This window comes from Pundamilia nyererei, unplaced genomic scaffold (genome assembly GCF_000239375.1).
Source record: "Pundamilia nyererei isolate P.nyererei 1_Seehausen unplaced genomic scaffold, PunNye1.0 scaffold00038, whole genome shotgun sequence".
NCBI classification, from domain to species: Eukaryota; Metazoa; Chordata; class Actinopteri; order Cichliformes; family Cichlidae; genus Pundamilia; species Pundamilia nyererei.
This window is the reverse complement of record NW_005187439.1, coordinates 1,751,692-1,764,057: the sequence shown is the minus strand read 5'-3', so window position 1 is coordinate 1,764,057 and position 12,366 is coordinate 1,751,692. Positions and strand designations below refer to the sequence as shown.

General features: G+C 41.1%; 1 protein-coding gene across 1 annotated transcript; it reads left to right on the top strand.

Moving 5' to 3' along the window:
* Positions 1-525: 525 nt before the first annotated feature.
* Positions 526-12,154, top strand: fgf5 (fibroblast growth factor 5). The gene is made up of 3 exons (XM_013910199.1): positions 526-736; positions 4,186-4,289; positions 11,783-12,154. Exons 1-3 carry the CDS (start codon positions 526-528, stop codon positions 12,152-12,154), a joined length of 687 nt encoding a protein of 228 aa, XP_013765653.1.
* Positions 12,155-12,366: the final 212 nt, after the last annotated feature.

Genomic DNA, 12,366 nt, shown 5'->3' with positions numbered 1-12,366 from the left:
CCTGAGGATCTCAGCCCGAACCTCTCTGAATTCACTCCTGCGAGCGGTGTTTCATTGTTGCCGTCCGGTGTTTCTTTTACGGAAAGAAGCGTCCACAGCGAAATATTTTGTCCTCGTCGCTTCAAGTGCGAATTAATCGCGTCCACGCTCTATTAACATGTCGTTTCCCTGTGCGTAAAATGCCGCGCTCAGTGCGTCCTGGCGCGGACGATTGCTTGGAAAATGTGCGGTGTCTGTCGCGTTTCCATCACGCCCCGCTGCTGTGGGTCGGTGCTGAGCAGGAGTGGCATCTCGGCGACAAAATCTGGATGAAAGAGCGTCCTTTAGAGCTCAGGCATGCATCGAGAAGTGAGATCATTGGCGTTATAAATATCCCCGTGCCAGCAGAACCACTCCAGCTACTGCAGCCGGGGTAATGCCTAGGAGCGCTGCATGCAGTGCGTGCGCACGGTTTCTGGTGCTCAGATCTCAGGAGCGAGACCAAAATGCTAGAAGTGGCCTCGCGGGTGTCTCCTTTTTGAAAGAATGAATGTTCCTCTTTACCTTCTGACCTTCGCTCACTTAATTTGCACCGCTGCGGGAGCTCAGCACGTCTCTTTGGAGCGCCAACTTCTGGAGGAGGGGATCCGTTCGGGACGCAGGACTTGCAGACTCTACTGTAGGGTTGGCATCGGCTTCCATCTCCAGATTCATCCCGACGGTAGAGTCAACGGCAGCCATGAGCCCAACCAGCTGAGTAAGTCATTCAGTCCGGCCTCACTGTGCACGAAGCAGCCTAACTACTAATTTATGAAGGTCTGAGGCGTGGATGAATCCGGTGCGTCCCGCTGAGAATGCGCACTTGGATCCTGTGTTTGTTCCAATTGATCCCCGTTCTGTCTGCAGCGATGTCTATTTTGACTGCCATCCCTGCAAGTTTGAACAATGATTTACACATAAAGACGGTAAGGAGCGCGCTGCTAAACTTAGGCTGTCCGAGCCTGTGAAATATCTGAGCAGGCATCTGTTTGACGAGCCTTGTTTGTGTCTCTCCGGGGATGGTGGCAGGTAGACTATTTGTAGAAGTAACAGGTGCAACAGGATGTATTGGACTGCGACTCAGCACGACTGACATAATCGCAACAACGCGACAATATGCACAAAAAAACAGATTTCCTTTAAAACGTTTATTGTTTGTTGTACCTGCAAAGTTAATGATTTGAGCTGCAGACTCAAGTATTAAAGTGAAATTGATTTTCAGATAATTTAAGAGAAATGAGATTTTGGAACCACAAACAAACGCTGATGTTTGCAGTGCAGATATTCGACTTAAGCGTCATCCTGCACGCTGGATTGTTTAGGGCTGAAATTCTGAAATATTAATGATCATAAATGACAAAGATCAAACAAACAAGTTGATATTTGTTGTTGCTGATAAATGCATAACAGAATTCAGGAATCACAGAGTAATATAGTTAAATGTATAGGTTGGGTATGAATCTTACAGCTGCCTGTGTGTTTCTGAAGGGACGAACTAAAAAAAAAATTTGGAAAATTGAATTATGACTTGAAATGTCTGAGGTGTAACCATTTCCTCCTGTTTCAAATTCATTTACACCTCTAAAGGGAGATGACTAACATCACAGTTTCACTAAATAATCTGACTTTTAGAGCATGCCTGGCACTTTGAAAGCTATCTGTTCACACTAAAAACTCCTTCACACTCCAGTGGATGTTGACCATGAACACTAGTTTCTAAGTGACAGCACAAAGTAATGTGCAATTTGACTGTAAACATTTATCTAAATAAAAACCCTTAAGGGAAAATGAACTGTTAAATTTAGCTGTTTCAAAATGCAAAAAGTCCCACCTCTCTGTTTATGAAGTCCTGTGTCAGCTAGGCCACAAAACTAAAGCCATAAATCAGATTTTCAGCTTTTACTGCACCATCAGATCCTTCATCGCTCATCCGTTGACGAAACAGCAAAAGCTCACCATGAAAGTGCACTTGTGCCTCCATTTCATGGTCCCCTTTAGAAGAGTTGTCAGGTTACATGGATTTCAGCCATGTGGTTTTGAAGCCTGAATGACAGGGCAGCAGACTAGCAGGAGACTGGGCGTCTTGGATTTGTAATATGAAGATTCTTTTACCATCACGCAGCATCAGATTCAACTCTTAGATTTAACTCAAATGCTCACATTCGAGTTTGGATGCGAGACCTTTCTGCTTCAGGACAGCGGTTCTTTATTTATTGATTTATTTCTGTGTGGGTCCAACAGTGTGTGTGCATTTTTGGGGAGTTAGTTTCACAGTTCATTATATTTAATCTTTTGTTTAATGCAGTGGTTCAGGGACTTCTTCTGGCATTGACCGCTTCAGAAGCAGAGAAGGATCCATGCCCCACACCCCACAATTTACAGTTTTCTCAAAGTTTTTTTTTTTTATCATAAAAAGAATCTGATTGAAATTTTAGTGACATAAAGATCAGCACAGTAGCATTCACACCGTCTTGCTGTTTATATTTCCCTCATAAATCATATTAAGTTTAGGTTTTCTCTATACTTTTGTATGGCATTCAGTCATTACTCTCCCCTGCAGTAGTCTCTGAGCCTGTGTGTTGTTCCTCTAATTGAAAAAAAGTGTATTTATCCAAGTTTATTCACGGCTCAAATACTCACAGAAGCCATCAGCACAGGTAAGGTTTAGTTCAACATGCTATCACTTAACCCTGTAAGACCCAGTCCATCAAAAAATAGCCAGAAAATTCAGATTTTTTTTAGAACTGAGATGTTTATCAACCCTTATAACAAAATCCACTTTTTTCGCTATATCATGCTGTGTATGATATATTTTTATTATATTTTTATTATATATGTTTTGTATCACATTTGTATCAATTGAGTGTTTTTGGCAACTTTTTGTTAACAACAATGTTAATTTTAGACAAAAAAAAGAATTTTGTCCATAACATTTTGCAATTATGGTGAGCACTGATCCTGTCTGATCATGTCTCAGAAACTTATTTATCAAATATGATACCCAGGGTATTATAGGATCAACAATATCAAGCTTTTTGATGCATGCTCAATCACCCAGGAAAGTAAATCTCCAAAAAGTTGATTCTGTTCATCTGGACGTAGCGTTTTGTGGGAGAAACGTTTCGTCACTCATCCAGGTGACTTCTTCAGTCTCAGCTGACTGCAGGTTTCCCCAAATCTTATAAACAGTACATTTGCATAATGACTGAAACCAGCCCACTGAAGGAACAATGGGCTGGGAGGTCAGCAACTTAATCTTAATTATGCAAAGTATCATGACCACTGATCAACAACCACTGATCAATGACCACTGAGATTAAGTAACTTGGATGAGTGACGAAACGTCCAGATGAACAGAATCAACTTCTTGGAGAATATCAAGCTTTGTTAGCAAGATAAACTAATTTACTAATCATAACTAAAGGAATAACTTTGTGGATTGTCTGTTTATGTAGTCAGCTAGCTGCACTACAAATCACTGACAATCCTCCAAACGTGGTCCAGTTCAGTGGCATGTCCAGTTAGGCACGTGCATTTGTTCAGAACATTTCATATGGTATATTTGATGTAAATAACAAACACTTTGCACATCTTCATAGTGACACTTTAACGGTACACTTTTACGTTTGCATAAAATGTTTTCATTAATAATAAAATGGTTTTGCTTATTATTTTTGTATGAAGCAACTTTGGTGTTTGGTCCTTCAGTGTTCAGCCATTAAACACGCCATGAACACTGAAGGAGGCGATGGTGGCGATAGGTTTGTGCCTCAGGAGGTGTTCTTCTGTGGCCCCCAAATATTTTATACACCAGTATCCCTCAGTTTGGTTCTTACTCATAACAACTGATTCCTCCAAAGCAGCCCATAAAAATCTTTCGTCATAGAGATTTGGAATAATTAAAGATAGAACTACTGCTCCGTGTTCCCTTTTTTCTATTCATGCAAACACTAGCGATCTAAAGAAGCCTACTAAAGAGCCCACTAAGAGATAAGTCTCAACGGTGCAGCTGAACAGGATAACAGCGCTGACATGACAGCAGAGTGGATCATGTCAAAGTCTGTTATTCGGAGTGAGGACGAGCAGCAAGAGACAGAAAATCACAAGACGAGTAAAAATACATCCTGTCACCAGTCAATCATCAGATCATGTTGTTTGTCCTCTTAGGTGTCCTGGAGCTCTTTGCGGTTTCTCAGGGGGTCATCGGTATCAAAGGGGTCTACAGTAACAGATTCCTGGCCATGAATAAAAGAGGACGGCTGCACGCAACTGTAAGTATCCCACTCAGTTCCTACACTATTAAATTCACTCAGCACATACAGTGTGTGGATACTTGAGGGGGCACAAAGCAAGTGCTGACTGGAATGTTGTTGCCCAATTAAGCAGCTTTTAATATGATTAATTAGTTATGTGCAGTTTGGATTTATAAAGGTCAGGGCCTTACTAATGTTTACACTCTCATATATGCTTATATATTGTATGTTCATCATATTATTATTGCTAGCAAGCTGCCTTTTTCCATATCAGGCAGACACTGATCAACATTATTATCCAGCTGCAGACCTGTAATTACAATGTGTATTCGTCCACAAACTATTAAAGTGGATTACAGAGAACACTAGCAGGGATATGGTGAGTGTGGAATCCAAGTGAAATCTGGAAACTTGCAGTGATGACATGTGAAATAATAGTTGGTGCTACAAAAACTGTAACTAATAAGTTTTTGTAGTTTGAGTTTTTGTGCCAAACTCAGAATTAAGTTTGCCACTCAGATCATGGCAGATAGCTGCCCTTCACTGAGCCTGGTTCTTGCTGTTAAAAGGGATTTTTTTCCTTCCCACATTCGCCAAGCCCTTGGTCATAGAGGGTCGTCAGATTGTTGGATTTTTTGTGTATTATTGTAGGGTCTTTACCTTCTAATATATATAGAGCATTGTCATGACTGTTGGTGCTATACTACTAAAGTCTTTGTAAGCTACCTAAATGAAAAACATGAGGACAAGACGTGGATACAGACAATTAAACATGAAACGCTAACACAAGAAAGAAGTGGGACATTCGGTATGCTAATGAGCGTAAAAGCATTTGGTAATGATCTGTATTAAACTTGTAAATCTTGACAGAGTATATGATCGATTATTCCGAAAGCACCATTATTCTTTGTGAGTGCACTAGCTAACTATAGCAGCTTGCTAACACATAGCTAGCTTTAGCTTTCTAAGAACAAACTACATATGGAGACAAATACCTGCTACTTGTAATTATGCTCAAGTGTTAGTCACTCACCTTGTTTGGTTAGTGAATATGCCGCTCTGTAGCATATAGTGTAGTGCACTGGTGACTGCTGCTGCTAGAAATGGGTCTGTCAAGAAGTGTAAAGCTGGATGAAAGTGGCAAATGTCTTATAAAAACATACCTGCAAAGACCTAAAAACTTTAAGTATTGTCTTTGTTGACCACTCGTCGTGCTCTGAGACTTCCTGCAAACATATAAACTCAGCACCAGAATTTGTTAACGGTTATTTTCTGCTGATATGATGCTGCTTTCTGCTGGAATCAAACATCGTTTGGACTCGTGGTGCATTTATTCATTAGAATCTTTTCTGTTTGTTTTATTTATTAGCTTGTGCAGCTTTATATCTGTGCTGCATAACAAAAATCCCTAAATCTGACATCAGCATGTCAAGGCACACTGCTGTAATCTGTAGGCACAGTTTTGAAGATTTTCAAATTCCCCCGAACACACAGTAAGCCCAAATCTACCCACAGCAGCTTGGCCTCGCCGCCGTGAGCAGGCCGGACAGCCAACAACCAGCCGCACTGACGAGTCATCAGCGGGAGTCTTGGCACGCACAGACATAGAAGCAGCTCCCGATTAGCATGTGCTAATGTGAAGAGCAGATTAATTCCAGTCTGGGACGTCTGATAGTATAAAGAGGAGTGAGCCATGAACTGAAAATCAATATGCTGAGTAAACAATCAGCTGGACAAGCAACAATCGGAGAGCCGGAGCGTCTGTGAGCTGCGGCGGTGCTCACGCTGAGCGATTTATGGCCCCTCAGCTCCCGGCATTGTTTCATGAAACCATGTCAGTGGGAAGCGATGCAGCGTTTTCCCTCAAAGTGGATTCTCAGCCACAGCTTGTTATTAAAATTATACACATGTGACTGTGTGCTATTCACCAGCAGAGATTTGTTAACCAGCTTATATTAGCCCTGAAATAAACTTTTTCGAGGTCTCAGTTCTTCGCAAACAAGATTTCAATGTAAACTACATCAGCTGGATATTAGGAGAAAACAATGTGACATAGCGCTGTTGGGTATTGCCTCAAACTAAAGATAATTATTTTGTTCTTCTGGAAGTCTTGAGTACACAATCACCAAGGCTGTGGAACCACCACAACTGCGTTTGGTTGACTCTGTGGAAACCTTTAAAAAGCAGTTAAAAACTTAATCAATACTTTTGCATTGTTTATATTGTCTATTTTATTACTTAATGTTTTCTTTATTTTAACCTTTGTGTGCAGCGCCTTGTGACTGCCTGTCTACGAAAAGCGCTTAATAATTAAACCTTACCTTACAATCATCACTGGATCAGGGATTTTCTGCTTGGTACCACAACTCCATGCCATGAACTGCATGGCTTATACTATGCATAGGTCACCGACACTGTAATCCTAATCTGTTGGTGGTTTTGTGTGTTTTTTAGTTTATGTTGACCAAGTGTCACACCTTAATGTTTCCAAGGATTATTTATTGGCCCCTACAAAAGTGTTCTTGATATACCGTCTCTGATTTTGAGGCCTCGAGATGAGTGTTTTCACAGTCACTTGACAAGTGAAGTCAAATATATCACAGATGGTCCTCAATTCTGAGCAAAAGCTGCATTTTGGAGAGTGTTTGACCCAATAAACTCATCAGGAAAAAGTGTTAACAGAGGTCAAATCAGAAATCCTTTATCCCATAGACGAGTACGGGAGCAGAAATCTTCCTGCAGCCGTAGGTATTGCAATCTGGTGGCCTTAACATAGAATTCTGGTTTAATGCACTTTGCACTGGCTTCTTTTCCACTCTGGAAGCTACGTTCATGTTTTATAACCTCATAGATCACGAGTGTGACCACAAAACCTTTTACACTACACTAGGTACACTGTCATTGGCTAACGATGTAGTTCTACCTATTTTAGCCTACTTTTTAAACTCTAATGAGGACCATGAGTCATACTGATAAATTTCATGTATTCATTATGACTTGAAAGTACTGACTGACCTTATGAACTCCCCAGGAAAGCTTTTATTCAGACTATAGAGCAAGAAGCCATAGACATCTATACGAATGAGAGTCGCCTCCTGCTGGTTAGTTGAAGGAATGCATGTTTAAGCCGCTTCAATATTGGCCTCACTTTCAGATCCATTTTCTATATATAGCATATTATTATCTGTAAAATAACTCTGAAACTTTCAGTGACATCTGCCTTGATAGGTGGAGTTCAGATTTTTTCTTGTCACATTTCAACACTTTGCTGCCTCTGCAGGATGATCTCAGGCTTTTACGCTTATATTCTTGTGCACATTGCAGCTTATATAGTTGATATTTTCTTTCTTTGTAGTAGAGCTTCGCTGGTTAGATGCCTCGCACTCTGATAGTCTCGTTGCTTCCTGCAGTTGGAGTGTATTTTTGCCTCCAGAGCGGCTCTGCCTTCAGAGGAATATTTGTACAGTTAAACTCCAATCTGTGACTACAGCTGCACTGTGCTCTTTAACTGCCTTGATGATTTGGTGGATGTAAAACCTCGGGGGCCTCAGGCTCAGGCCTCGCGGCAGGGTGTCAGGTGACGTGCTGAACTGTATCTGTTGCATCGTCTGTCATATTTACTGTTTAGATGTTTTCACAGTGGCAGTTTATTCGCTGAATAATGGGCGAGGAGACAGATGCACATTGCTCTGCGTGACCTACTCAGCAGGCTATCGCAAACATAATCTTCTGAAAGGTGAAAGGGTCGCCAGCATTTGTTAAACAAACAGTGAGGGAGGGGTTATAGATAAAAGAGAGAGTGATACACACATACATAGCTAAAAGCAAGCCTGTGTAGTGGCAGAAAATACCACTAATCACTTTAATTTGTCACAAATGAAATAATTAATTAAAGAAAGGCCTCACCACCAGGAGCTGTGCTCAGCCTGCACTTCAAAATGTGAAGTAGAGTCCTTCAGGAGACACTTATCATCACTGAGGCACAAAATAATGCCAGGTGTTCAGGCCTTTGATGACATCTCTGCCATCAGATCAGATAACCTGACTAACACAACAGCAGGATCGTGTGTGTGAGTCAGAGGGAAACAGAAACATTACAAATATGTCAGGATTTGTCTTTTTTTCTTGTTTCCTAACAAACAGAACAGAGAAGCTATTAAGTAACTAAATAACTGATCGTTTAAATTAAAACACTCATGCATTATATCCTTTGTTACAATAAAAAGTAATCTAATGTATTACTTTGTAACAACTGGTCTCCTTTTATGCAAATGATTGTATAAATGGAACTGTATCATGTACAGTCAAGTTATATACCAGGTTCATAGAAGAAAGGTGAGTTAAGTTACAACTTCATGTTGTTGGTTGAGTATTTCTGTAAGTGCTGAAATACTAAGAGTATCCCACACAAACATGTCTACAGCCCAAAGTTAATTATGTAAAAAAAGAGAAAATAATTCATGCCAGAGATCAGAGGAGAATAGAAAGACTTCCAAGTGATAGGAAGGTAACAGCAGCTCAGATAACCACTTGTTAAAAAAGAAAGCCTACCAAAGAACATCTGTGAATGCACAGCACACTGAACTCTGAGCGAGACGGGCTACAGCACCAGAAGACCACGCTGCTTGGTCTGATGAGTCTCAGTTTCTGCTGTGACATTTGGAATGCAATATGACGGCATGGATCCGTCCTGCCTTATATCAACAGTTCAGGCTGCTTGTGGTGATGTAATGGTATGGTGGATTTGTTTCTTGGGACACTTGGTATCAAATGAATATGTTCAAAGGCCGCAGCCTACATTAATATTGTTCCTGAGCACGTCCATCCTTTATGACAGCAGTGTACTCATCTTCTGACGCCTGTTTCCATCAGGATCATTCGCCATGCCACAAAGTTCAATTCAACACAAACTAGTTTCTTGACCATGACAATGTTAAGAAATCAGTTGCAGTCAAACAGCCTCCACAGTCACCAAAGCTCATTTTGACACTTAGGTTTCGTTTTTTATTTAAATAAACTGAACTACGCTGTATGCTTTGTTTCACTATATTTCAGTAAAGGATCATTTTAAAATCACAGCGCATTTAGTTGGAAAAATGTAGGATGTGTTATGTCTTACCTTTGTACCGAGTCTCTACAAGATGTTTGATATATATATATATATGTATATATGCATGTATATATATCAAGGATCATGGGAACGGACCCTTTAAAAGACTGTAACCTATCCTGCAGGGTAGGAGCCAGGTTAAACAGCTGTACAAGCATTATGATTTTTACAATGAGATCTCTGGAATCTGGCTGCAGCTATTAAATCCTATGAAATGCAGCACGGGCCAAATCTTCTTCTTGGTATGCATGCTTATGTGTGTATACGTGCCTGCATGTGTGTGTGTGAGAGTACATTCATACACGCTCCAGTGGATTTGTTTCCAACGTCTAATTCCCCGACTGGTTCCAGAGACGGTAAGTTGCTCAAATGTAGCATTTCATTTCAGTCCACCCACAGCTGTGACTCTGGAGTTCTATACTTTTTTCTTAAAATCGTCCTTTAAAAACAACAACTAAAAGAAACAGTCGGTCACTTTGAATAACTTAAAGGTTTGCGCTGTTCTGCTGCGGCCGCAGTGCACTCTCCTGTGACTGGCATGTTTACCGAACGCTGTAATGGCATCATTTTCTGCTATGCTGCACTCTTCAGCAAAGCAGAACAGTTTGTTTTATTTCAGAATGGCAGGAGGTTATACAAGGAAGTCATGCTGCAGCAAGAAAGCCGGCATCCCTGGGTACATGTCAAAGTTTCCCACCCGAGATATATTTAGGCACAAAACGGGAACATTCAATGAATATCTGCATCTCTGTGCATGACACGTGTGCAGAATGCAGTGCTGCATGCCAGTGTTACATTTTTACATCTCTTTCTAATACTTTGGTAGACAAAGTCTGATCAAACCTGCGACCCAAATAATACAATTTTGATGCAGTCCAACTATGTGCGTCAGGTCCATCTGGAAAACTTTAAGCTTTATGGTTCTTCTTGGATAACCAAACTATCGCAGGCATGTTAAGCAGTGTTTGGGAATAATATTTGGATCATTTAGATTATTAGTAATAATTCATTAAGGATTTTACTTTGCAGACTTGCTGATATTATGTGCACTATTCATACACGAGTAGTCTGATTTAGCCCTGAGCAAGGTACCGTCCCTACACACTGCTCCCCGGGCGCCCAATGGCTGCCCACTGCTTCACTGAGTGAATGGGTTAAATGCAGAGAGCGATTTTCCCCACGGGGACCAATAAAGTACACTTTCTTTTTTCTTCTTCTTTTTAAACCTGCCCCATTCCTCATCCTCTGTTTGAGAACCTGGGTGGGATGAAAACTTTTGTTTCAACATGAGGAAAAATCCATCTTATCCAACACAGTTTAGAAAAATACAATAACTCTGCTGATTAAATTGTAAGAAGAAGAATGATCATAAAAACACCGGCCCATGTCTTCATTCTGAAGTTCTTCCTGAATGAGTTCAATAGCAGATGCCTTTTGAGTTTTGTGGCTTTGCTGCTGTCAGTGAAGGTGTGACTGTGATAATGAAATCATGTAGGTCAGCGGTCTCCAACCTTTTTTGCGCCACGGACCGGTTTATGCCCGACAATATTTTCACGGACCGGCCTTTAAGGTGTCGCGGATAAATACAACAAAATAAAACTAGTACCGGTACCGAAAAAGAAGAAGATTTATTCATAACACACGTGAAAATACTCAGGAAAACCGAGTTAACGATAAAAACGGTAACAAAATAACGCTGGAAACCGATAAAAACCCTGAAAACCATACATTTCACACCTGAGCCTCAACTCTCGCGGCCCGGTACCAAACGACTCACGGACCGGTACCGGTCCGAGGCCCGGGAGTTGGGGACCGCTGATGTAGATGACTTATTAACCCATCACCAAGGAGTATCTGATGCTTCTGCACATCTGTTGCAATTATTGCAGCACAAGCATGACCCAGCTGGCTCATTAGAAATGTAAATTCATGCTATTTTTATAGTGTGTGCAGGTCCAGGTTCAGTTCAGGTTTCTGTAAGTGGACCTGAACGTAGAGTTTGGTAGGTGAACAGTAAATCCTCACGTGTGCATTTCCGGTTTTGCAGCAAAAGGACAAAAATCTCACAGCAAAGGAAATTTGTCACAGAAAGCACAGAAGCTTTTCACAGTAGTTGTGTGTATGTGTTGATGTGAAAGTGAGATCTTCTTGCAAAAAATGAAATAAAATAATAATGCTAAAAGATTTAGTAATGACTTTTTCTGTGTCCACTCACAAGGTAAACAAGTTTAGGTTACATTACATGTTTGGATATGCACAGATCAAGAATCACGTGTGTGAAAATGACTTGGGACTGTTTGCAAATACAGCAAGGTTCAATTATTCAGAAAACAAGAAAGAAATACAAGAAAATGACACGGAATAATACTTGTTAACACCCTGCATTTCCTTTCTTTTGTAGGAACAGTTCACGGATGACTGTAAGTTCAGGGAACGTTTCCAGGAGAACAGCTACAACACTTATGCCTCAGTAATCCACAGGAACCACAGGACAGGTCGCGAGTGGTTTGTGGCCCTTAATAAGAGGGGGAAAGCTAAAATGGGCTCCAGCCCCCGGGTCAAATCCCAACATGTCTCTACCCACTTCTTGCCCAGGGTCAGCATGCACGATAAGGGCGAGCAAGGCTTCACCATCACAGACAGGAGCAAAGAGAGGAGGAAAACCCCACTCCCACCACCTCCAAAGCCACCCGCGGCAAAGGCAAACATCCAAGCAGGAACCACACCGAGGCATACGCAAGTCAAGTACTGGCCCAAGTACAGGTTTGGATAGGTTTATAGAAATTGGACAAATGGACGTACCCCATAAACTGACAATGGTTATTTATCACATTCAAAGCATTCCAGGTATCTACAGACTGTGTGAAAAACCTCAAAGGGCTGACAGGTACAACTGCTGAGCTTTTCTTTTTTGAAGCTATGACAATAGCTGGATGCTGTGTTTGAGTTAACGATGCTCTGTCACGTTTTACGTCGTCATCCGTG

What these genes read in the sequence shown, in the direction of transcription:
- fgf5 (XM_013910199.1), top strand. Translation starts at nt 526, where the DNA reads ATGAATGTTCCTCTTTACCTTCTGACCTTCGCTCACTTAATTTGCACC. An exon ending in CCATGAGCCCAACCAGCTGA is followed by an intron (nt 737 to 4,185) that starts GTAAGTCATTCA and finishes TTGTCCTCTTAG; the next exon opens with GTGTCCTGGAGCTCTTTGCG. An exon ending in GAGGACGGCTGCACGCAACT is followed by an intron (nt 4,290 to 11,782) that starts GTAAGTATCCCA and finishes TTTCTTTTGTAG; the next exon opens with GAACAGTTCACGGATGACTG.